We start from the raw sequence: 25,624 nt of genomic DNA, 5'->3' as shown, positions 1-25,624 counted from the left end.
GTGAGGTGACTTGCTTGTGGGGGGAAAGCGGACAGACCGAAGAGACCCCTTCTCTGTGAGGGACAGAGATAGTCCTGCCCCCCGCCCCCATCACGCTCTGCCTGAGTTCCAGCCACTTCTGTTTACCGTCCAAAGTCCCAGGGGCAGGAGATGCCAGGTTAGAAGCACTTGGACACTCAGACACACGGGTTCAGGGCCCTCGCCTGGACCGGCCCCCTCCCCTTCCCTCCTTTCCTCTGTGAGCGCCACCTGCTCCACTTCTCCAGGCTCAAGCCCCTCCTTCACCCTGGGGCCTGGGCTGCCTGGGAGACTGGAGAGTCAGCCCTCCAAACCTGTAGCAGGTAACCGAGGTCGGGAGGCAGGCGGGATCGGGGATGTCTGGGATTAAAGAGACCCTGGTTCAGAGAGAGTGGGGGGCTGATGGGAAGATGCGGGGTGATTTGGAACGTATGGAGGGGAGGCTCCCGGCCATGTCAAGGCCCAGGCATCTCCTGAGGAAGGATGGGACCCAGCTGTATTTCAGCCCCACGCTTCCCGCCAACCTCAGATCCAACCCAAACCGCTGCCTCGACCTACTATCAGCCTCCGCCTGAATCAGCATCTTAGCACAGCATCAACCCCGAGCTCAGCCCCAGCCCCAGCCCCAGCCCGGGTCCAGCCACAGCCCAGGACCCAGCATGGCGAGGGACTTTCAGGACATCCAGCAGCTGGACTCTGAGGAGAACGACCACCAGCTTTGCAGAGGGGAGGGCCCAGGCACTCGCGGGCACAGTCCCCGGAGAGAAGATCCATTCTGGAAAGGCAAGTGTCTGGTGTCTGGGGCTTCGCTCCACCTTGGTCTAGCTCCTGGTCGCCCTCTGTCCCTCCGAGGTCTCTGTCACATTCACTCTGTGACCAGGGACTATCCCCTGACCTCCCCTCCTGCTCCACCCCCAGGACCCCAAGAAAGGGGTCTCCCCTCTTCCTTCCAACCTAAGTAGCGTGTGCCGTGCGTGTGTCTGTGTGTGTGTGGGATGGGTAGGTGTGTGTTGGAGGGAAAGAGCACACAGATTCTGGAAGATTCCCACTTACCCCAAGCCCCCTGCCTGGATCCTTCTCTAGCAAATCTTGACCGAAGGCTCCAAATGTCTGCGAGAAGGTTTTCGGGTGAGAAAGATCTGAGCAATTCTAGGCTGCAGGGCTGGAGCTGGGGTGGGGGAGGGGCGTCAGGTGTGCGTGCTGGTGATGGAGTGAAGCTCTGTGGAGACCAGGAGGGGTTGGGACTCGAAGCTCAGGGAGGAGGATTGGTTAGCCTGGGCTGGGAGGAGGATTGGTTAGCCTGGGCTGGGAGGAGGGACCCCTCAGTCCTGAGGCTGGCAGACCAAGGGAGGGCAGGTGCTCTTGCAGGTGAGGGTGGGAGCTGGGCAGGGCAGGAACAGCAGGAAGTACAGGTATTCCCACCACACTTCTTTCCTGGGGTAGCGGGCTGGCAGACCTTTCCACCAGGCAGTAGGCTGCACGCGGAGAGGCCATATCTGTCTACTCCCCTCTGCACCCCCGGGGCCCACGTGCTGCCTGGTAGGTAGTGAACACTCAAAAATGATTTTGGATATTGTTGAATCTTCGGAAGACAAGAGGATTCAGTGTTTAAACAGGAGGCTTGGAGAGAGTCCAGAGGTTTTGGATTTCGTGGGAGAGGGGGCTCACCCAAAAAAGGCCTGGTGGACAGCATTGCAGGGTGAGACCGAGCAGGTGCAACCATCAGTACGTTTCTCTCCAGCAGCCTCTGCTGCCTTCATGTGGGCTGTGATAAATGGAATATTTATAAATGGAATATTTCCTGCCATATCAATAAATAAAGGATGTCACAGTCATCAACGATTGCAACCGTCCAACGTGAGCCGGTGAGCCCTGAGGAAACTCTGGGGCTGAAAAGAATACCTGCCATCTAGCAGCCAGCAGACCGCAGCCACTCCCTGCGGTGAGCCCTGAGGAAACTCAGGATGTGAAAATACAGGATACTGGCCCCAGATGGCTGAGGTGCATATCAAAGGAATGATTTCAGTGAGCCCAGACTCTTGCATCTTCCCATACATAGAAAAGCACTAAATTCCTTAACTTGGGATTGCTGGTTTTCTTTAATTAACAATAATCTTTTGATGTTCCCAATTACCTGCCCTTTGTTGCAAAACCCCTATATATCCTGGCTCCTCCCCTCACCTCCTCGGGGCAGTTTCTCAGAGTTATCTGTCTCCCGGGCTGCAGTCCTCATGTTGCCCCAAATAAAACTGAACTCGAACATTTTTTTTAAGTCAACAGCTGACATCTGCCACCTGCTTACCAGGGACCACATTCCATTCTTCCCAGCCTTTTATATACCTATAGTTTTCCGAAGACTTAGAAATATATTGGCGATTATTTCCTCGAAAAATTTTTCTGCATCCCCATCTCCCCTTTCCATCAAGACTCCAATTACACATATATTAGTGATCCCACAGCTCACTGGTGGTCTTTCTATTTTGGAAGGAGGGGTGGGATTCTTTTTTCTCTTGGTGTTTCTTTTTATATAGTTATTATTGCTATGTCTCTAAGTTCACTGGTCTTTCCTTATGCATGTCTAATCGTCTGTTAATTCTATCCAGTGTATTTTTCATTCCAGACATTGTAGTTTTCATGTCTAGAAGTTCAACTTGGGACTCTTAAATATCTTCTTTGGTAGCCAACTTAATTTTTGAATATTTTACAATAACTTTTAATGTCGTTGTCTGTTAATTCTAACATCTGTGTCAGTTCTGGATCAGTTTTGGTAGATTTATTAACCTCCTCATTATGAGTTTTGTTTTCCTGCTTCTTTGTATGCCTGGTAATCTTTGATTGGATGCCAGACATTGTGAATTTTACCTCGTTGTGTGCTGGATATATTTGTATTCTTCTAAATATTCATGAGCTTTGTTCTGGGATGCAGTTAAGTAACTTGGAGTCAATTTGATCCTTTTGGGTTCGCTTTCATAATTTGTTAGATGGGTTGGGAACTTCTTGGGTACTCTACCCAGTGCCCTGTGGGTTATGAGATTTCCAGTCTGGCTGGTGGGAATAGGCACTCTTCTTGGCCCTATTCCTGCCAGGCAATGTTCCCTAATGCTTTTGGATTGTTTTTCTCCTGGCCTTGGGTAGCTTTCCTTACACTCATGTGTTGATCAGTACTCAGCTGCTTGCTTGAGGGGAACCCTCCTCAGATCTCTGGGATTCTCTCTGCAGCTCTCTTCTCTGATCCTCTGTCCTGTGAATTCTGACCCCTTTGGTCTCCACAGACAGACTCCCAGCTCTGTCTCTTTGACTCGGGGAGGGGAGTCTGCTGGGCTCTGATTGGATTTCCCCTCCTTGCCCTGTGGCCTGAAAACTTTCTCCCAGCAGGAGGCTGGGGCAATCAGACAGCTCACCTTGTTTGTTTCCTGTCTCCACAGGGATCATTGCCCTTTGTTTCCTGAATCCCAGTGTCTCGAAAAATATTGTGTCTTACAGCTATCTGTCTTTTGTTGTGGTTGTTCCTGGGAGGAGGGTAAATCTAGCCCCTCTGAGTCCATGTTTAGACCCGTTTTTTTTACTTTCAAACTTGCCTATGCAGCACTTTCTATGTTTAATTTCATTCTCGGAATAATCCATTCAGGGAGCTACTGTTCTTATCCCAATTTTTAAAAATCGCAGTAAGAACACCTAATATGAGATGTACCCACTTGACACATTTTTAAGCGCCCAGCAGCCCATTGTGAGCTCGGGCACCATGTTGTACAGCAGATCTCTGGAACTTATTCAACTTGCATGACAAACTTTATACCCCTTGAACAGCAATTCCTCATTTCCCCAGCCCCTGGCAACCACCATTCTACCCTCAATTCCTATGAGTTTGACTCTTTTAGATTCCTCATTTAAGTGGACATGAGAGAATGGAGGCGCCCAGAGGTTCAATGACTTGTCTGTGACCTCAGAGCCAGTTGGTGGCACAACTGATGAGCCGTGGAGGGTCTGGTTTCAGGGTAGAGGTGCAGAGATAAATGCTGAGCTGACCCAGAGTCAGGGGTTTATAGGTCATAGGTCAGGGTGGGAAGCAGGACAAGGGCCCACTGAGTGGATGGTGCTGGAGAGAGCAGTCAGGGCTCAGCCGTGGGGTCCCCTCTGGGTGGGGAAGACTGTGGTCTGGGAGAGCTTCTCTCCCAGGGGATTGAGGAAGACTTGTGGGGGGTGAGAGGAAAAGGGGAGGATATGCTGAGAGGGGGGAGTGGGCAGTGGGCTGTCAGAGACATGCCTGTCTGGGTCAAGAGGAAGGCTGGGTGTGGCTGACGTGGAAGAAGGTGACAGTCCTTGGTGTGAGGGGTCAAGAGTTCTGGGTGGATGAGGGGGTGCTTGGGTGTGGAGAGAGGGGGCTCAGGGTCCAAGGCGGAGAAGAGGAAGCGTTCTGTTCGCAGGAGGAAGACACAAAAGCAGGAGCCCAGGGCTGGGGGGGACAGCCACCGCCAAGCCTGCAGAGTTGGCAGGAGGGGAGAGGCCAGCTCTGCGTGTGCGAAGATGTGGGTGCACGAGTGTGAGAGCGTGTGGGTGTGTGAGAATGTGTGTGAGTGTGTTATGTGTGCTGTAGTATGTGCGAGAGTGTGTGAGAGGACGGGCATCTTAGTGCGTGTGTGAGAATGTGCTAAGGAGAGTGCACTCATGAGTGTGAAATGAAAAAAGTGTGTGTGATTGTGTGTGTGTGGGGGGGGGGTCAGGGCTCAGCTTGGTCGGGGGGGACGGAGAGGTTTCTGTGAGATGATAGAGTGCTAAGGGGAGAAGGTTTATGGTGGAACAGAGGTTTCTGGGGGGCAAGGGCGGAGGGAAGAGGGCAAGGAGGCCCTGAGTGGTGGGAGATGGGAGGATGGGCTTGGGGGGCGACCCCTGGGGAGTGGTCCATGGTGGAATGACCCTGACTTAAGGATCCCAGTGGAATTGGGGACGGTTGTCCCAGTTTTGGATTTGTCTGATGGGCCCAGACAAATTTTAAGACAGGGTCTAGCCTCTAGGACCCCCAGGTCCAAGATCAAGGCTCTGCACGCAGATGATGTGACTATCACATGCATGTGCGTCATATGCACCTGTGTGTGTGTGCGTGTTTGCATGAGTTCCTGTGGGTGCGAGTGTGCAAGTGTGTGTGTGTGCACGCTGCATGAACGCTGGGGTAAAGCCCATTGACTCCCCCAATAGCACCCCCTTCTACTTTCCTCCCGCCATCCCCCCCACAAGGCTGTACGTCCTCAGGCTCTGTTTCCCTGACGCTCCATGACGCTGGCTCTCCAGCTCCCCTGCCTCCGATGCCCCTCGTCCTGACATCCTTTCTCTTGCAGGGACGCCTCCTCCCCAGCCCTTTGAACTGCAGCGTCTCTGCTCCAAGCTCCGCCTCAGTCTGCTTGTCCTGGGCTTCAACATCCTGCTGCTGGTGGCTGTCTGTGTGATGGGGTCCCAAAGTAAGGGTCACAGGGGTGGGGCAGCAGTGGGGGAGGAGATACGGGCAGTGCTGGGGGCAATGAGAGCCACGATAGGGGAAGAGATGGGGGCAGTGCTGGGGTGGGGAAGGGGACAGTCAGATGGACGGTGATATGGAACACAGCGCAACCCACTTCATCCTGTTCCGTCTGAGAAGGAGCACAGCTGCAAGTGGAGCTGCAGACCCTAAAGGAAACTTTCAGCAACTTCTCCTCGAGCACCTTGATGGAGATCCTGGCTCTAAGCTCCCATGGTGAGTGGGCACGCCCCTAGGGGAGGGACTGGGATGGGCTGGATGGTCAAGGAGTTGGTTTATCAGCATGGGTTTGCTGGACTCCGTTCTGGGTGCCCAGTGCTGGATCTGCAATAGGGGAGTGTTTGGGGGGTGCTGGGGGCAGGGTGTGCACACGTGGGGGCAGATAACCCAACCGGAGAAGCTGGGAAAGGCTTCCAAGGATGCTGATTCCTGAGCCAAGGGTCCCTGAAGGATGAGTGGGTGTTAGAGTGGAGGATGGAGGTTAGAGCCAGGTAGAGAGCAGAGTCTGTGATGACTGGGGCATGAGGAATACCACTGCCCATTCTGGGACTCTAAACGCGTCCAGTGTGGCAGGAGGTGTGGGCCAGAGAGGTGGGTAGGGGCTGGGCCATGCAGGCAAGCCGTGCTAACTCGTGAGACTTTATTTTGAGAAAGTGGGGTTCCATCGGAAGGATTTAGCAGTGGACAGGCCTGCGCAGTTTACGCTTCAGAAAATCACTGCGCAGCGTCGGGAAGAGTGGGCGGAGTCGGGGAGACCAGTGGGCGGGGCGTGCAACGTCCTACGTCAAGGTAATGGTGGCCCAGACTGGTGCTCCAGTGGTGTGAGGATAGAGGGATGTAGGGGATGCGGAACGGAGGGAAAACAGTTTAGCTTTCCTCTTTTTCAGGAGGCAGCGCCGGTGACAAGGTGACATCTCTGGAAGCCAAGCTGGAAAAACAGCAGCAAGACCTGAAAGCAGGTCAGAGACTCTCCCTTGAGTGTGTGTGTGTGTTTGTTGTGTTTCCCCAGCCAAATGCTGGAGTCCTGGTAGGTGGGCACACCCACCGCCCACACCATTGTCATCACTCTGGCCCCTAGATCATGCCACTTTGCTGCTTCATCTGAAGCACTTCCCGGTGGATATGCGCACGCTGGCTTGTCAGCTGGCGTTCCTCCAGAGTAACGGTAGGGACCGGGCGGGGCGGGGTGGGGGGTCTCCAGTCCCCCCTGCCTGTCCCGTCCAGCTGGATCTCATCTCCCTCTGCCCCCCGATGCCTTCAGGCACAGAATGCTGCCCCGTGAGCTGGGTGGACTATGAAGGCAGCTGCTACTGGTTCTCTCGCTCCGGGAAGCCCTGGCCCGAGGCTGAGAAGTACTGCCAGCTGGAGGACGCCCACCTGGTGGTCATCAACTCCAGAGAGGAACAGGTGAAACCGTACCTTTCCCAAAGGCAGGAGGAAACCTTGGGAATGCAAACTCTGGGAGGCTGGGTCAGGCTTGTTTTGTTATTTTTTCTAACCTGAGGAAGAATCCAGAAGCAGAAGTCTGGCCCAGCTCTGGGAGATCCATGATGGCATCTAAGCCATTGATTCGAAGAGGTGGGAGATTACAGCCCGGAGCTGGGGCAAAGGACAGGAGCCAGGTGACCAGGTGATGAGGAGCAGGTCAGGAGACAGAATATGTGGCAGGATGAACTAAAGGGCGGGGACTTGGGTGGAGAACACAGTGGAGCTGCTGAGAGTCCCTGGTTGCTGTGTGCTGGCCTTGGCATGTGATGGTCCCTTGGGTGAAAGGAACAGAGTGGGCGGGATTCCCAGAGACTCACCTGCTGTGGGTTACTGGGTTTCTCCAGAGCACCCCAGGTCTCCCTTCGTGATGCTATCACCAGACCACAACCCCAAATAACAAGTTCACAGGGAAGAACCAACCCATTAGAACAGGTGGGGCATTTCTGGGAAAAGTAAATGGTTATATTTACTGAGTCCTTACTATGTGCCAGGCACTTTTATGTATCCACTTTAATCCTCACAACCCTATGGGGTAGGCATTCTTGTTATTCCCCACTTTGCGGGGCATGGAGATGAGGGAACTAAAGAGCAGAGAGGTTAAGTAACTTGCCACACATTCTGCATGGTAGAATGATTCCAAACATACCTTGCTTTACCAATCAGGTTGAAATTGCCAATATTCTATCAGTATTGGCGTATAAAATATCAATTTCATGTGGGTCAACCTAAGATTTCAGCAGTCTGTGATTTGGTCCACAAAATTTCATGCCGGCTACAACTTCATGGTGGATGGGATTGTACGTTCATCATTAAAAAAAAAAAAAAAATTTATTTATTTATTTGGTTGGTTGCACCAGGTCTTAGTTGTGGCTCTCGGGCTCCATAGTTGCGGCAGGCGGGCTCCTAGTTACGGCATGCATGTGGGATCCCTGACCAGGGATCGAACCCGGGCTCCCGGCATTGGGAGCGCAGAGTCCTATCCACTGTGCCACCAAGGAAGTCCCCACCTTCATCATTTTGAAGTGAATGTCAGTGTGCTGTTTAATGCTTTTTGCCTTGAATTTGTCTTCATGTGATATGAATAGACTGGTCCTTGATTTCTTTTCGTGTGCATTTACTTCGTGTATCTTTGCCCATCCTTTTATTTCCAACCTTTCTGAGTCTCTTATAGATGAGTGATTCTCAGCCTTTGCAGTATATTGTAAGCTCTTGAGGAATTTAAAACATATTGACACCTGGTCTCACACTCAAAGATTCTGATTTAATTAATCTTGGATTCATCCTGGGCACTGAGATTTTTTAAGGTCTCCCCCCTGCCCCACCCGTGTGATGCTACTCTACTGTTCAGCTAAGCTTAAGGTATTTCTCTTACAGGCTGTGTGTAGTTGTTTTTGGTTTTTTTTTTTTTAAATAAATAAATTTATTTATTTATTTAGTTTTGGCTGTGTTGGGTCTTCGTTTCTGTGCAAGGGCTTTCTCTAGTTGCGGCGAGCGGGGGCCACTCTTCATCGCGGTGCGCAGGCCTCTCACTATCGCGGCCTCTCTTGTTGCGGAGCACAGGCTCCAGACGCGCAGGCAGTTGTGGCTCATGGGCCTAGTTGCTCCGCGGCACGTGGGATCTTCCCAGACCAGGGCTTGAACCCATGTCCCCTGCATTGGCAGGCAGACTCTCAACCACTGCGCCACCTGGGAAGCCCTGTTTTTGGTTTTTAAAAACTGAATATGTAAGAGACTTTTTGCCTTTAAGAGGTGGGTGTATCTCATTTACATTTATCTTCTTTTTTAAAAAAATTTATTTATTTTATTTATTTTTAGCTGCGTTGGGTCTTTGTTGCCGCATGCAGGCTTTCTTTAGTTGCGGCGAGCGGGGGCTACTCTTTGTTGCGGTGAGCGGGCTTCTCATTGCGGTGTCTTCTCCTGCTGCGGAGCACGGGCTCTAGGTGCCTGGGCTTCAGTAGTTGTGGCACGCGGGCTCAGTAGTTGTGGCTGGCGGGCTCTGAGCTCAGGCTCAGTACTTGTGGCACACGGGCTTAGTTGCTCTGTGGCATGTGGGATCTTCTTGGACCAGGGCTCGAACCCATGTCCCCTGCATTGGCAGGCGGATTCTTAACCACTGTGCCACCAGGGAAGGCCCTTTTTTCTTTTTTTAATTGAAGTATGATTCACAATATTGGGTTAGTTTGAGGTGTATAGCAAAGTGATTCAGTTATATATTTTTTTCAGATTATTTTCCATTTTAGGTTATTACAAGATATTGAACATAGTTCCCTATGCTATACAGTAAATCCTCATTGCTTATCTATTTTATGGATAGTAGTGTGTATCTGTTAACCCCATACTCTTAATTTATCCCTCCCTGCCCCCCTTTACCCTTTGGTAACTATAGGTTTGTTTTCTATGTCTTCTATGTTTGTGAGTCTGTTTCTGTTTTGTATATAGATTCCTTTGTATTATTTTTTCTATTCACATATAAGTGATATTATATAATATTTGTTTTTGTCTGACTTAGTATGATAATCTCTAGGTCCATCCATGTTGCTGCAAGTGGCATATTTCATTCTTTTTATGGCTGAGTAATATTTATTTTTTTATATATATATATATAATATATATATATATATATATTATATATATATATATATATAAAATATATATATATATATACCACAGCTTCTTAAGCCAGTCATCTTAAGCCAGTGTCAGTGGGCACTTAGGTTGCTTCCATGTCTTGGCTATTGTAAATAGTGCTGCTATGAACTTTGGGGTGCACGTATCTTTTCGAATTAGAGCTTTTGTCTTTTCCAGATATATACCCACAGGTGGGATTGCTCGATCATATGGTAACTCTATTTTTAGTTTCTTAAGGAACCTCCATAGTGTTTTCCATAGTGCCTGCACCAACTTACATTCCCACCAACAGGGTACGAGGGTTCCCTTTTCTCCACACCTTCTCCAGCACTTATTATTTGTAGACTTTTTGATGATGGCCATTCTGACCAGTGTGAAGTAATACCACATTGCGGTTTTGTTTTGCATTCCTCTAATAATTAGCCATACTGAGCATCTTTTCATGTGCCTGTTGGCCATTTGTATGTCTTCTTTGGAGAAATGTCTATTTAGGTCTTCTGCCCACTTTTTTTATTGAGTTGTTTGCTTTTTCGATATTGAGCAGTATGAGCTGTTTTTATATTGGGAATATTAACCCCTTGTCAGTTGCATCATTTGCTAACATTTTCTCCCTTTCCATAGGCTGTCTTTTTGGTTTTTTTTGTTTTTTTTGTTTTTTAGAAATTTCATATAATGTCTGAAACCTTTATATTAACATTTTTCCATACAAATACAAATATAAGATTTTTAGAAATTTCATGTAATGTCTGAGACATTTATATTAACATATTTCCATACAAATAACCCAATGAAAGTTTAGTATTAGTTGTTTTGTTTGTTGTTTTATACTGCAGGTTCTTTTTAGGCATCAATTTTATACACATCAGTGTATACATGTCAATCCCAGTCGCCCAATTCAGCACACCACCATCCCCACCCCACCGCAGTTTTCCCCCCTTGGTGTCCATATGTCCATTCTCTACATCTGTGTCTCAACTTCTGCCCTGCAAACTGGCTCATCTGTACCATTTTTCTAGGTTCCACATACATGCATTAATATACGATATTTGTTTTTCTCTTTCTGACTTACTTCACTCTGTATGACAGTCTCTAGATCCATCCACTTCTCAACAAATGACTCAATTTCGTTCCTTTTTATGGCTGAGTAATATTCCATTGTATATATGTACCACATCTTCTTTATCCATTCGTCTGTTGATGGGCATTTAGGTTGCTTCCATGACCTGGCTATTGTAAATAGTGCTGCAATGAACATTCGGGTGCATGTGTCTTTTTTTTTTTTTTTTTTTCCTGAAACATTTATATTAACATATTTCCATACATATTTCCATACAAATACAAATATAAGATTTTTAGAAATTTCATGTAATGTCTGAAACATTTATATTAACATATTTCCATACAAATAACCCAATGAAAGTTTAGTATTAGTTGTTTTGTTTGTTTTTTTATACTGCAGGTTCTTATTAGGCATCAATTTTATACACATCAGTGTATACATGTCAATCCCAGTCGCCCAATTCAGCACACCACCATCCCCACCCCACCGCAGTTTTCCCCCCTTGGTGTCCATATGTCCATTCTCTACATCTGTGTCTCAACTTCTGCCCTGCAAACTGGCTCATCTGTACCATTTTTCTAGGTTCCACATACACGCATTAATATACGATATTTGTTTTTCTCTTTCTGACTTACTTCACTCTGTATGACAGTCTCTAGATCCATCCACGTCTCAACAAATGACTCAGTTTTGTTCCTTTTTATGGCTGAGTAATATTCCATTGTATATATGTACCACATCTTCTTTACTCCATTCGTCTGCTGATGGGCATTTAGGTTGCTTCCATGACCTGGCTGTTGTAAATAGTGCTGCAGTGAACATTCGGGTGCATGTGTCTTTTTGAATTACGGTTTTCTCTGGGTATATGCCCAGTAGTGGGATTGCTGGGTCATATGGTAATTCTATTTTTAGTTTTTTAAGGAACCTCCATATTGTTCTCCATAGTGGCTGTATCAATTTACATGCCCACCAACAGTGCAAGAGGGTTCCCTTTTCTCCACACCCTCTCCAGCATTTGTTGTTTGTAGATTTTCTGATGATGCCCATTCTAACAGGAGTGAGGTGATACCTCATTGTAGTTTTGATTTGCATTTCTCTAGTAATTAGTGATGTTGAGCATCTTTTCATGTGCTTCGTGGCCGTCTGTATGTCTTCTTTGGAGAAATGTCTATTTAGGTCTTCTGCCCATTTTTGGATTGGGGTGTTTGTTTCTTTGATATTGAGCTGAATGAGCTGTTTATATATTTTGGAGATTAATCCTTTGTCCGTTGATTCATTTGCAAATATTTTCTCCCATTCTGAGGGTTGTCTTTTCATCTTGTTTATGGTTTCCTTTGCTGTGCAAAAGCTTTGAAGTTTCATTAGGTCCCACTTGTTTATTTTTGTTTTTATTTCCATTACTCTAGGAGGTGGATCAAAAAAGATCTTGCTGTGATTTATGTCAAAGAGTGTTCTTCCTATGTTTTCCTCTAAGAGTTTTATAGTGTCCAGTCTTATATTTAGGTCTGGAATCCATTTTGAGTTTATTTTTGTGTATGGTGTTAGGGAGTATTCTAATTTCATTCTTTTACATGTAGCTGTCCAGTTTTCCCAGCACCACTTATTGAAGAGACTGTCTTTTCTCCATTGTATATCTTTGCCTCCTTTGTCATAGATTAGTTGACCATAGTTGCGTGGGTTAATCTCTGGGCTTTCTACCTTGTTCCATTGATCTATGTTTCTGTTTTTGTGCCAGTACCATATTGTCTTGATTACTGTAGCTTTGTAGTAGAGTCTGAAGTCAGGGAGTCTGATTCCTCCAGCTCCATTTTTTTGCCTCAAGACTGCTTTGGCTATTCGGGGTCTTTTGTGTCTCCATACAAATTTTAAGATGATTTGTTCTAGCTCCGTAAAAAATGCCATTGGTAATTTGATAGGGATTGCATTGAATCTGTAGATTGCTTTGGGTAGTATACTCATTTTCACAATGTTGATTCTTCCCATCCAAGAACATGGTATATCTCTCCATCTGTTGGTATCATCTTTAATTTCTTTCATCAGTGTCTTATAGTTTTCTGCATACAGGTCTTTTGTCTCCCTAGGTAGGTTTATTCCTAGGTATTTTATTCTTTTTGTTGCAATGGTAAATGGGAGTGTTTCCATAATTTCTCTTTCAGATTTTTCATCATTAGTGTATAGGAATGCAAGAGATTTCTGTGCATTAATTTTGTATCCTGCAACTTTACCATATTCATTGATTAGCTCTAGCAGTTTTCTGGTGGCAGTTTTAGGATTCTCTATGTATAGTATCATGTCATCCGCAAACAGTGACAGTTTTACTTCTTCTTTTCCAATTTGTATTCCTTTTATTTCTTTTTCTTCTCTGATTGCCGTGGCTAGGACTTCCAGAACTATGTTGAATAATAGTGGTGAGAGTGGACATCCTTGTCTCGTTCCTGATCTTAGAGGAAATGCTTTCAGTTTTTCACCATTGAGAATGATGTTTGCTGTGGGTTTGTCATATATGGCCTTTATTATGTTGAGGTAGGTTCCCTCTATGCCCACTTTCTGGAGAGTTTTTATCAGAAATGGGTGTTGAATTTTGTCAAAAGCTTTTTCTGCATCTATTGAGATGATCATATGGTTTTTATTCTTCAATTTGTTAATATGGTGTACCACATGGATTGATTTGCGTATATTGAAGAATCCTTGCATCCCTGGGATAAATCCCACTTGATCGTGGTGTATGATCCTTTTAACGTGTTGTTGGATTCTGTTTGCTAGTATTTTGTTGAGGATTTTTGCATCTATATTCATCAGTGATATTGGTCTGTAATTTTCTTTTTTTGTAGTATCTTTGTCTGGTTTTGGTATCAGGGTGATGGTGGCCTCATAGAATGAGTTTGGGAGTGTTTCTTCCTCTGCAATTTTTTGGAAGAGTTTGAGAAGGATGGGTGTTAGCTCTTCTCTAAATGTTTGATAGAATTCACCTGTGAAGCCATCTGGTCCTGGACTTTTGTTTGTTGGAAGATTTTTAATCACAGTTTCAATTTCATTACTTGTGATTGGTCTGTTCATATTTTCTGTTTCTTCCTGGTTCAGTCTTGGAAGGTTATACCTTTCTAAGAATTTGTCCATTTCTTCCAGGTTGTCCATTTTATTGGCATAAAGTTGCTTGTAGTAGTCTCTTAGGATGCTTTGTATTTCTGCGGTGTCTGTTGTAACTTCTCCTTTTTCATTTCTGATTTTATTGATTTGAGTCCTCTCCCTCTTTTTCTTGATGAGTCTGGCTAATGGCTTATCAATTTTGTTTATCTTCTCAAAGAACCAACTTTTAGTTTTATTGATCTTTGCTATTGTTTTCTTTGTTTCTATTTCATTTATTTCTGCTCTGATCTTTATGATTTCTTTCCTTCTGCTAACTTTGGGTTTTGTTTGTTCTTCTTTCTCTAGTTTCTTTAGGTGTAAGGTTAGATTGTTTACTTGAGATTTTTCTTGTTTCTTTAGGTAGGCTTGTATAGCTATAAACTTCCCTCTTAGAACTGCTTTTGCTGCATCCCATAGGTTTTGGGTTGTCGTGTTTTCATTGTCATTTGTCTCTAGGTATTTTTTGATTTCCTCTTTGATTTCTTCAGTGATCTCTTGGTTATTTAGTAACGTATTGTTTAGCCTCCATGTGTTTGTCTTTTTTACGTTTTTTCCCCTGTAATTCATTTCTAATCTCATAGCGTTGTGGTCAGAAAAGATGCTTGATATGATTTCAATTTTCTTAAATTTACTGAGGCTTGATTTGTGACCCAAGATGTGATCTATCCTGGAGAATGTTCCGTGCGCACTTGAGAAGAACGTGTAATCTGCTGTTTTTGGATGGAATGTCCTATATATATCAATTAAATCTATCTGGTCTATTGTGTCATTTAAAGCTTGTGTTTCCTTATTTATTTTCATTTTGGATGATCTGTCCATTGGTGTAAGTGAGGTGTTAAAGTCCCCCACTATTATTGTGTTACTGTCGATTTCCTCTTTTATAGCTGTTAGCAGTTGCCTTATGTATTGAGGTGCTCCTATGTTGGGTGCATATATATTTATAATTGTTATATCTTCTTCTTGGATTGATCCCTGGATCATTATGTAGTGTCCTTCCTTGTCTCTTGTAACATTCTTTATTTTAAAGTCTATTTTATCTGATATGAGTATAGCTACTCCAGCTTTCTTTTGATTTCCATTTGCATGGAATATCTTTTTCCATCCCCTCACTTTCAGTCTGTATGTGTCCCTAGGTCTAAAGTGGGTCTCTTGTAGACAGCATATATATGGGTCTTGTTTTTGTATCCATTCAGCCAGTCTATGTCTTTTGGTTGGGGCATTTAATCCATTCACGTTTAAGGTAATTATCGATATGTATGTTCCTATGACCATTTTCTTAATTGTTTTGGGTTTGTTTTTGTAGGTCCTTTTCTTCTCTTGTGTTTCCCACTTAGAGAAGTTCCTTTAGCATTTGTTGTAGAGCTGGTTTGGTGGTGCTGAATTCTCTTAGCTTTTGCTTGTCTGTAAAGCTTTTGATTTCTCCATCGAATCTAAATGAGATCCTTGCCGGGTAGAGTAATCTTGGTTGTAGGTTCTTCCCTTTCATCACTTTAAGTATATCATGCCACTCCCTTCTGGCTTGCAGAGTTTCTGCTGAGAAATCAGCTGTTAACCTTATGGGAGTTCCCTTGTATGTTATTTGTCGTTTTTCCCTTGCTGCTTTCAATAATTTTTCTTTGTCTTTAATTTTTGCCACTTTGATTACTATGTGTCTCGGCGTGTTTCTCCTTGGGTTTATTCTGTATGGGACTCTCTGCGCTTCCTGGACTTGGGTGGCTATTTCCTTTCCCATGTTAGGGAAGTTTTCGACTATAATCTCTTCAAATATTTTCTCTGGTCCTTTCTCTCTCTCTTCTCCTTCTGGGACCCCTATTTTTTTTTTTTTTTTTTTTTTAAATTATTTTTATTTATTTATGGCTGTGTTGGGTCTTCGTTTCTGTGCGAGGGCCTTCTCCAGCTGCGGCAAGTGGGGGCCACTCTTCATCGCGGTGCACTGGCCTCTCACTGTCGTGGCCTCTCTTGTTGCGGAGCACAGGCTCCAGACGCGCAGGCTCAGTAATTGTGGCTCGCGGGCCCAGCTGCTCCGCGGCATGTGGGATCTTCCCAGACCAGGGCTCGAACCTGTGCCCCCTGCATTAGCAGGCAGACTCTCAACCACTGCGCCACCGGGGAAGCCCCTGGGACCCCTATAATGCGAATGTTGTTGCGTTTCATGTTGTCCCAGAGGTCTCTTAGGCTGTCTTCATTTCTTTTCATTCTTTTTTCTTTAGTCTGTTCCGCAGCAGTGAATTCCACCATTCTGTCTTCCAGGTCACTTATCCGTTCTTCTGCCTCAGTTATTCTGCTATTGATTCCTTCTAGTGTAGTTTTCATTTCAGTTATTGTATTGGTCATCTCTGTTTGTTTGTTCTTTAATTCTTCTAGGTCTTTGTTAATCATTTCTTGCATCTTCTCGATCTTTGCCTCCATTCTTTTTCCGAGGTCCTGGATCATCTTCACTATCATTATTCTGAATTCTTTTTCTGGAAGGTTGCCTATCTCCACTTCATTTAGTTGTTTTTCTGGGGTTTTTTCTTGTTCCTTCATCTGGTACATAGCCCTCTGCCTTTTCATCTTGTCTATCTTTCTGTAACTGTGGTTTTTGGTCCACAGGCTGCAGGATTGTAGTTTTTCTTGCTTCTGCTGTCTGCCCTCTGGTGGTTGAGGCTATCTAACTGTCTTTTTGTTTTGTTAAGGGTTTCCTTTGCTGTGCAAAAGCTTTTGTTTGATTAGATCCCATTTATTTTTGCTTTTATTTCTTTCGCCTTGAGAGACTGATCTAAGAAAATATTGCTATAATTTATGTCCAAGAATATTTTGTCTATGTTCTCTTCTAGGAGTTTTATGGTGACATGTCATACATAGGTTTTTTTTTTTTTTAATAAGTTTATTTATTTATTTATTTATTTTTGACTGCGTTGGGTCTTTGTTGCTGTGCACGGGCTTTCTCTAGCTGCCGCAAACGAGGGCTACTCTTCATTGCAGTGTGCGGGCTTCTCATTGCAGTGGCTTCTCTTGTTGCAGAGCATGGGCTCTAGGTGCGCCGGCTTCAGTAGTTGTGGCTCACGGGCTCCAGAGCACAGGCTCAGTAGATGTGGCGCACGGGCTTAGTTGCTGTGCGACATGTGGGGTCTTCCCAGACCAGAGATCAAACCCATGTCCCCTGCATTGGCAGGTGGATTCTTAACCACTGTGCCACCAAGGAAGTCCCAATATATATAGGTTTTTAAACCATTTTGAGTTTATTTTTGTATACGGTGTGGGGGAGTGGTCTAATTTCATTGATTTACATGTAGCTGTCCAGTTTTCCCAGCACCACTTGTTGAAGAGACTGTCTTTTCTCCATTGTGTATTCTTGCCTCCTTTGTTGTAGATTAATTGGCCGTAGGTGTGTGGGTTTATCTTTGGGCTCTCTCACTTACATTTATTTTAAGATAGATATCTTTAATCCAGTCTTTTTTTTTTCCGTTTTATATGCTGCTTTTGTTTTCTGCCATTTGCTATCAGAGATGTATTCTTTTTGTTTTTTCCTCTGTGTTATTTTGGACTAGATGTAGCCTGTTTTTCATTATACTAGTAATTACTGTCATAACTTTAAATGATGGGCTGAAACTTATTGGCTTCAAACAATAAAAGAGTTTATATAACTTTCCATATGAAAGATGAGGAAACCAGCACACCTTCACATGCCTCACTCTTTTCTCATTTTTAAAATTGAGATATCATTGACATTTAACACTGTGTAAGTTTGAGGTGTACAGCATGCTGGTTTGATACATTTACATATTGCAATATGATTAATACAGTAGTGTTAGCTCTCACCTTTATCATGTCACATAATTATCATTTCTTTTTTTGTTGAGAACAATCAAGATCTAGTCTCTTGGCAACTTTGAAGTTGATAATGCCTTGTTCGTTTCTCTCCCACATTCCTTAAATGTTTGCATGAATAGTTGGAGTCTTTTCTATCTTTGAATTTCATTAACCTCGTCCAGATATATCTCAGTATTGCTCATTCTCTCTGTATTTTTACTCTGAGGCCAGGAGAGTCCTTTTAACACATAAAGTTAGGTTTTCTAACATTTTGGAAGATTTTCTTAAGCCCTGTGTTTGAAAATTTTTTCTTGACCATTTGTTCTCTTTTCCTCTGGAGCACATCATCCAAAATGATCTCCATTGTCTGCCCCCATAGCCATCATCTTGTTGCTATTTACTTCCATCTTTCTGTCTTTTCCTCTGTATTCTGGGTTCTTTTCTCAAGCCTATCTTTTGTATCTCAGGCTTGGTTTTTTGCTGAAGTGCTGGGTGTTTTTGTTTTTAATGTACTTCAGAATTTTCTCTTCAATTTCTTCCTTTTACTTTTCATTGTTATCTTTCTTCTTTGATATATTGTTTCATATTTTTATGTCGTTCATCTCCTCTTTAATGTTTTTGAGGATGTAAGTTGTTCTCCAATATCCTCTTATGTTTTGAAACATGCCTTCTTTACAAAGTATATTTTTCACCTCTCTTTTGATATCACAGTGCTTTTTTCTTCCTCCTCTTCCTTTCCATCCTCTTTATTTTTGCACAAGTTCCATGATAATACTCCCCTGTGCAACTTCTTTGAATGGGCTGAATTCTTTCTTGCCTGTTATTTATTCGTGAACAGGGCAGATGCGTTCTTCTGGACTATCTTCTTCGATCATCTGGCACTATTTCATTCCTCCCCTCAGTCTTCAACACAGAGGGCTGGATACTGATGATTTGTATTCTTTGTTCAGTTATTCAGCTTCTTGTGGTGATGGGAAGAGGGGACTGGGGCAGGGGGCAGCAGCGAACAGAATATCTTGTCTCCAGTCACTTTCCCTCCAGCTCTGTTGACTCCCTTGATTTTGGGGAGCAGCCCTACCAGCCTCTGAGGGCTGTCCCTTCATGTGCAGGATGTTGACCTATTTGCAGGATTCTAGAATTCAAAGGTGCTACTGTACCTGCCTTTAGATGAGGTGACTAACTGCAATCTTAGTTGGGTCTCTAGGACATGAGAGTGGAATTAGGAAATTTTCCTCCAAATGCAGTTGGAGACCTTTCATATGCTGTCCAAGGGAACTGCTACACGTGCATGTTGGTCACCCATCCTTCTGTTCCCTTCATAAAACAAGGTGATCACACCCTCCCTCTGCTGCCCTCCCAAACCAGGGGACTTAAGTTCCCAGAAAGAGCCATATCTATAAGAGAAAGCTGCTCGGATGTCTCTTGTCCTAGGAGGTGTGCATGAACCCTGGCAAGCTATCTCAAAGACCACTTTTGTCCCAGCCCTTGCCAGCTGGATGACTGGGCTGCCTCCCGCACACAGGGCAGCATCTTATTTTCAGCCAGACTGCCAGACTCCATGTAGCCAAGTCATAACAGGGCTCTGGGCAGTGGGTCCAAGCTTGGAAGCTCTGGGGCCTGGAAAACAACAGAAATGACAGCTATACATAGAAGCAGGAGCAGATAAGTGTACGTGAGAGGCGAGTGAAACCGAGATCCTTAATGGGTCACTGGGGCCCATGGGGGCAGCAGGGACTGGGGTCAGGATCCAAGAGTTTGAGGCTGTGGGCAGAAGACAAGGAGAAGCCTAGAATCTGAGTCTAGCAGCCGTGCGTTAAGAATAAAACGGGAGGCCAGGTCAGGGGGCAGGGGTCACGAACTCAGGCACTGGACTGATGCTCTGGGCTCCACGACTACCGTGAGTTCCTTGACCTCACGTGTAAAGTGTGAATCATTAGGGCGCCCAATTTAGAGGGCTTTATGAGATTTAAATAAAATAATCCTTGTAAAGCACTTAGTGCGAGGTTTAGCCCAGTAAATATTCACTAAATGCTAGCTATGGTTGCAGAAGAAAAAGCAAGGAACTAGTGTTGGGAGCGGATGCTTCAAGGTGGCAGCAGATCAGGCTGGGGAGGGCTGAGGGAACCGTCGCTGATGCCTGCCTGGAAGTACAAGGGACTAGAAACTTCCCTCTGCCTGTTTTCCAGAAATTCATTGCACGACACACGAACCCCTTTCAAACCTGGATAGGCCTCACTGACAGTGATGGCTCCTGGAGATGGGTGGATGGTACAGACTATAGGCACAATTATAAGTAAGTGGCTTCTCCTCCTCTCTCCCTGTTAGTTTGGCCTGGGGACGGCCATCTGGTCTCTTCCCCCAGTACACTCCCACTCATCCCTCAGGGACCAAATTCTCCAGCCATTCCCCCCCACCCCAGACTCCCAGACCCCAAGGCTGCAGCTGCTGCTCCCCGAGCCCCCCAAGGCCACACGTTTCTGAGGTGGGGATGAGGGTTGCTGGGATGAGGGGGCGTCCAGAGCTGAGCTCTGTCCCGCCTTCCTAGGAACTGGGCTGCCACTCAGCCAGATGACTGGCAGGGGCACGAGCTGGGGGGCAGCGAGGACTGTGCTGAGATCCAGGGGGACGGCCGCTGGAACGACGATTTCTGCCAGCAAGTGAAACGCTGGGTGTGTGAGATAAAGCGGAACATCACCATCTAGGTGTCCTGACCTCCAGCAGACCTCTGACCTCCAGCAGACCTCTGACCTGCACCCCACCTGCCTCCAAGTCGTCCACTGGGCATTTTGAAGAAAGGAAGAAGAGAGTCCTCAGAGGCGTGGGGAGGGGTTGAGGAGACATAGAAGGGGGTGGTTGAAGAAGCTTAGACCCTGGGGAGACTGAGATCCCGCCTCCTTCTGAAAGTCACTGTAATTACTATTATGATTTTCGGCCTCCTCAATGGAGTAGGAAAAAGACAGATACTTGAAACTGCGTGGATTGGTTATTTGGAACTGGGAAGTGTAGGATACAAAGAAGACGGAGGGAGAGGGTCTGGAGGAGAGAAAGCTTAAGTGCTAGACGGCTGTGCTTGTCACCTAATCTTGAAGACACGGGTCAGGGAAGGGAGGGAAGAGGATTGAAACAGAGGAAGGCCCCGTGGAAGGCACTGGTGGGGGCCGGGAACTGGATGGGCTGGGGCTGGAGGGTCTGCCCACACCCTGAGGGGTTCCCTGCAGTTGGGATCCCCTCCAGAAGAGGTTCCAGGAAACACCCCTGCTCCACTGTCAGCCTGGGAACTGTGAACTGGGCTGGCGAAGGTCAGTGACAAAGGTGTGCTAAGAGAAGGAGGATTGGTATGACCCCAGACAGACCTAGACATGTCTCCAGCACATGGTGTCTCCAACAGTCTCCACAGTGGGTAAACTGGCACCTTCCGAGATCATTCTGAAAGTGACCTTAAAAGAGTCTGTAATCAATTAGATTTTTTGGTTTTATTTTTATTACAAAAGTAATATATACTAGTAGTTAAAAATGTTTCAAACACACACACACACACACAGACACAGGGAGTCTCCTCCCCTCACCCTTCCCACTTCTCCGCAGAGTTAACAATTTCATCGATATTGTATTGGTCAAGGGTCTCCAAAGAAACAGAACCAATAGGATGTATATGTACCAATAGGAGATATATTGGCTCATGTGATTATGTAGGCTGACAACTCCCGAGTTCTGCAGGTGAGCTGAAGAGCCCCAAGGTTCCCGTCTGAGTCTGAAGGCTCAAGACCCAGGAAGAGCCAGTGTTTCCAGGTGCCAGTTTGGAGAGGGTCAGGCCGGAAGAACTCTCTCTTACTCATGAGAGGGCCAGCCTTCTTGTTCTATTCTTGGCTTCAACTGATGGGGTGAGGCCCACCCGCATTAGGGAGGGCAATCTGCTTTCCCAATTCAAATGTTCGTCTCATCCAAAACACTCTCACAGACACACTCAGAATAATGTTGGACCAACTATCTGGGCACCCTGCGCCCCAGTCAAGTTGACACATAAAAATGAACCATTTTACAGGGTTCCTGTCAGGATGTTTCCTGTGTATGTGCATATATGTGATACTACATGTCATTAAGTAGCTTGTTTTTTCACTCTCCAGTGTCTCATTGATCCAATCTATGCTATTTCCTGAGAGGTTTTACTTCACTGAATTTAGCAGGGGTAGAGAATTCCAAAGTATGGATGTGCCATATATTATTTAATCATTCTCTGTGGTGGGTGAGTAATTGCTATTTTTGTTTGTTTTCACATATACTGTTTCAGGCAATTTTTGCTTCTAAGCTTGTGCTGGGTCAAGACTTCCCAGTTTTTAGCTGCAAATTTTTCTAGGACTTTTCCTTCAAAATGTATGTAATTGGCATTAAATTAAAAAATTATGACAGAAATAATACATACAATTTAAAGTCTTGTAGGGATAGAAGCAGTTACAGGAACTGTTTCCTTCAGCCACTCCTGCTGCTTAGAGAAACCACTTTTAGTGTTTTAGCTGTTTCCCTTAATGTTGACATTTGTACTTCTAAATAATATGCACAAACTGATATCTCTTTATCAGTTGTAGACATTATTTAGTCACTTTTTATCACGTAGATGGGCACAATTTTCCAATTTAGTCTATAACAATTTTTGTTTAAATCCTAATTCAGAATCTGTGTCGGTTATGGCTGTGTCAATATTGTTAACTGCTGAACCAAATAGTATAATCTGATTACATTTCCTTTCTTGCACAGCTTTTGTTTCTTCTGAAGTTAATAGTTGAAAAATTTGCTTCATATTCTTTGAACCAATTGCAGAGTCTTCCTTAACTGTAAAAAGGCTGACAACATAATTTTCTGCACGTGCAAACTGGTCACATAGCCAACACTTCAGTTTTAGTTTTTTCCTAGAGCCACCAGGGTGAATCCAAGTTTTATGGGGCCTGAAATGTACACAATTTTGGAGAGGCCTCCTTAGGAAAAAATACAAAATTATGAATACAAAATTAAGCATAAAAATTACTATTTACTTAAGTTAGAAAAAAAAGCTGAAAGCTACCATAAACATCACAAAATACAGAAAACTGATATAATATCTTTAATAATCTTCCAACACACCTGTGAAATCCATTTTCCCCCACACTTTTTGGCTGCATACTTATTGTTTACTTCTGCATGTGACAAAGGTGTTGTAAGGTGACTTTCCACAGAGAGAAGAGAAGGATAATTGAGGGTTTCCTCTAGCATGTTTCTTCTTTACTACTGATGTCAGTGCTTCAGGGAAGCTCATGGCCCACCTTCATGTCACCCCCAAGTGAGTCTACACAGTGGATGCCAATAGTGCCCGTGAAAGCCATGCCTGGGCAGGTGAGCCAACCCTAAGGATGAATGATGTGACTGCAAAGCACATAGCAGGGTCCCTCTCCACTCCAGCCAAACCTGTATTTCCAACCCAACTTCTTAGTTGGATTAAAAAAAGGCCACCTGACACAGAGGGAAATGTGAAGGAGAAGTTGGAGTGAAAAGTGACGTGGTCATCTTAACTGGTTATAGTCAGTTATTTGTTTTTATAATTGACAAAAACTTCTGATCATGGCCTCGGGTACCATGTAAGGGGCCCACAATCGGGCCTCGAGCTCAAGCTCCCTTAGGCTTCCTGTTGATCCGCTTTTGTACCTTCCCCTCCCCCATTCCCCCCCCCCCCCCACACACACACCTTCCCCTGCCAGCAGTTTTCTTGGGACTTCCCTATAGTCCTGGGAAACCCCTGGACCGCCTCTTTCTCCTGGGCTGGATCCTCTCTTCCCTGGATCCGTGTGTTCTTTCTTGGTTTATCCCCTTGTTTTATTGAAGCATCCCCTCCAGTAGCTTCCTGGAAAAGGAAGGGACTTTTTTGGATAGCTTGATTGGTCGTTTGTGGAAATATGGAATTCTAGGTTGAAAATGATCTCCCTTCACCATTTCATATGCCTCACCCCGTGTTTTCCATTTGCGATGTGCTGTGGAGAGAGCTGACCCTATTCTAGGCCTGATCCCTTGGATGGGAACTTTCCCCCTCTTTAGGATGTTCCCTTTAACCCTGAGGTCTGAAAATCACCACTGACGCGCCTTTGGTGCGGGTGTCGCAGTCACTATACCCAGCTCTCACAGGCTTCTTTCATCTGGGAGAGCGGAAGGAGACGGTGTAACAGATGTGGTTGGGGGCCCAGTGGTTGGTCTTTGGGGCCATCAAGAGGATTCTGGTGCTACTTGCTTGAATTCTGCTTCTGGTGTGCTGCGCTGCATTCCTCCCTGCCCAGTGTCCCTCGGGTTTGTATGGAAAACCTCTGGAGAGGTTTGTCCACATCCTCACCTGCATTTGGTTGCTGTCACTATTTTTTTTTTTTTTTTTTTTAGCGCCATTCTAATAGGTATGTGGTGATATATTACTGTGGTTTTAATTTGCATTTCCCTGATGGCTAATGTTGTGCATCTTTTTATGTGCTTATTTTCCATCCATATATCCTCTTTGACACAATGTCTCTTTATGTCTTTTGCCCATTTTCTAATTGGATTTTCATTTTCATTTTTTACTGTTGAGTTTTGAGAATTCTTTATATATTCTAGATACTAGCCTTTGGTTGGAGATGTGGTTTGCAAACATTTTCTCCAAATCTCTAGCTTGTCTATCCTTTTAACAAAAACTCATTTCTAAAAAGACTGTGATAAATAAAATGTTGGCAAGCCCAATTAAGGAACTGAGAAAAGTGACATGACTACTTGAGATAGGAGGTTAAATGACACTTTTCCTGTTTTTATAGAAATTTGGCTGAATTCCCAAAACTGAGAATGATTGTTGACAAGTGCTTATACATTTAAAGCAGAGAAGAACTGGGGGTTGGGGGAAATGGGGAGATATAGGTCAAAGGGCACAGATTTCCAGTTATAAGATTAACAAGTTTGGGGATCTAAGGTACAGCATGGTGATTATAGCTAATAATACTGTATCATATACTTTTTTTAAAAAAATTAATTAATTAATTAATTTATTTTTGGCTGTGTTGGGTCTTCATTTCTGTGCGAGGGCTTTCTCCAGTTGTGGCGAGCGGGGGCCACTCTTCATCGTGGTGCGCGGGCCTCTCACTGTCGCGGCCTCTCCCGTTGCGGAGCACAGGCTCCAGACGCGCAGGCTCAGTAGTTGTGGCTCACGGGCTTAGTTGCTCCGCGGCATGTGGGATCTTCCCAGACCAGGGCACGAACCCGTGTCCCCTGCGTTGGCAGGCAGATTCTTAACCACTGTGCCACCAGGGAAGCCCCCGTATCATATACTTGAATGTTGCTAAGAGAGCAGATCTGAGATGTTCTCACCACAAAAAAGAAATGGTAAATATGAGGTGGGTTGGAAGTGGTAACTAATACTATGGTGCTAATCATTTTGCAATTTATAAATGTATCAAATCAACACATTGTATACCTTAAACTTACACAGTGTTATGTGTCAATTATATCTCAATAAAGCTGGAAAAGAGGGACTTCGCTGTTGGCGAAGTAGTTAAGAATCCACCTGCCAATGCGGGGACACAGGTTCGAGCCCTGGTCCGGGTAAATCCCACATGCCGTGGAGCAGCTAAGCCCATGTGCCACAACTACTGAGCCTATGCTCTAGAACCTGTGAGCCACAACTACTGAGCCCACGTGTCACAACTACTAAAGCCCACGCGCCTAGAGCCTGTGCTCCGCAACAAGAGAAGCCACCGCAATGAGAAGCCCGTGCACCACAACGAAGTAGCCCCCACTCGCTGCAACTAGAGAAAGCCCGCGTGCAGCCACAAAGACCCAACACAGCCAAAAATAAAAATAAATAAATAAATAAATTTATTAAACAAAACAAAACAAAACTGGAAAAGAAACCCAGAGAGGAGCTGAACATAACTAGTAATAACTCACTAAGAGATGATAAAAAAGAAACCATTCTTCTTCCCAGCCGCTGTAAGTGAAGAGTAGGGAGTTAAGATTATTTCAAGGGA

At 45.0% G+C, this 25,624-nt stretch overlaps 1 protein-coding gene across 2 annotated transcripts; it reads left to right on the top strand.

Moving 5' to 3' along the window:
• Positions 1-216: 216 nt before the first annotated feature.
• On the top strand, positions 217-21,062 carry ASGR2 (asialoglycoprotein receptor 2). 2 transcript variants are annotated; one of them, XM_068531001.1, is made up of 9 exons: positions 217-341; positions 548-801; positions 5,352-5,471; positions 5,648-5,743; positions 6,415-6,486; positions 6,606-6,692; positions 6,789-6,934; positions 19,808-19,914; positions 20,167-21,062. In XM_068531001.1, exons 2-9 carry the CDS (start codon positions 678-680, stop codon positions 20,321-20,323), a joined length of 909 nt encoding a protein of 302 aa, XP_068387102.1. In that variant the 5' UTR covers positions 217-341; positions 548-677; the 3' UTR covers positions 20,324-21,062. The 2 variants fall into 2 exon arrangements, with proteins under 2 accessions (XP_068387102.1, XP_068387101.1); XM_068531000.1 differs by having other exon boundaries at positions 5,645-5,743.
• The last annotated feature ends 4,562 nt before the right edge of the window (positions 21,063-25,624 follow it).

The sequence above is a fragment of the Eschrichtius robustus genome, chromosome 20 (genome assembly GCF_028021215.1).
Source record: "Eschrichtius robustus isolate mEscRob2 chromosome 20, mEscRob2.pri, whole genome shotgun sequence".
Classification (NCBI taxonomy): domain Eukaryota; kingdom Metazoa; phylum Chordata; class Mammalia; order Artiodactyla; family Eschrichtiidae; genus Eschrichtius; species Eschrichtius robustus.
The sequence above is the reverse complement of the archived record's forward strand: the minus strand, read 5'-3'. Positions and strand labels throughout refer to the sequence as shown.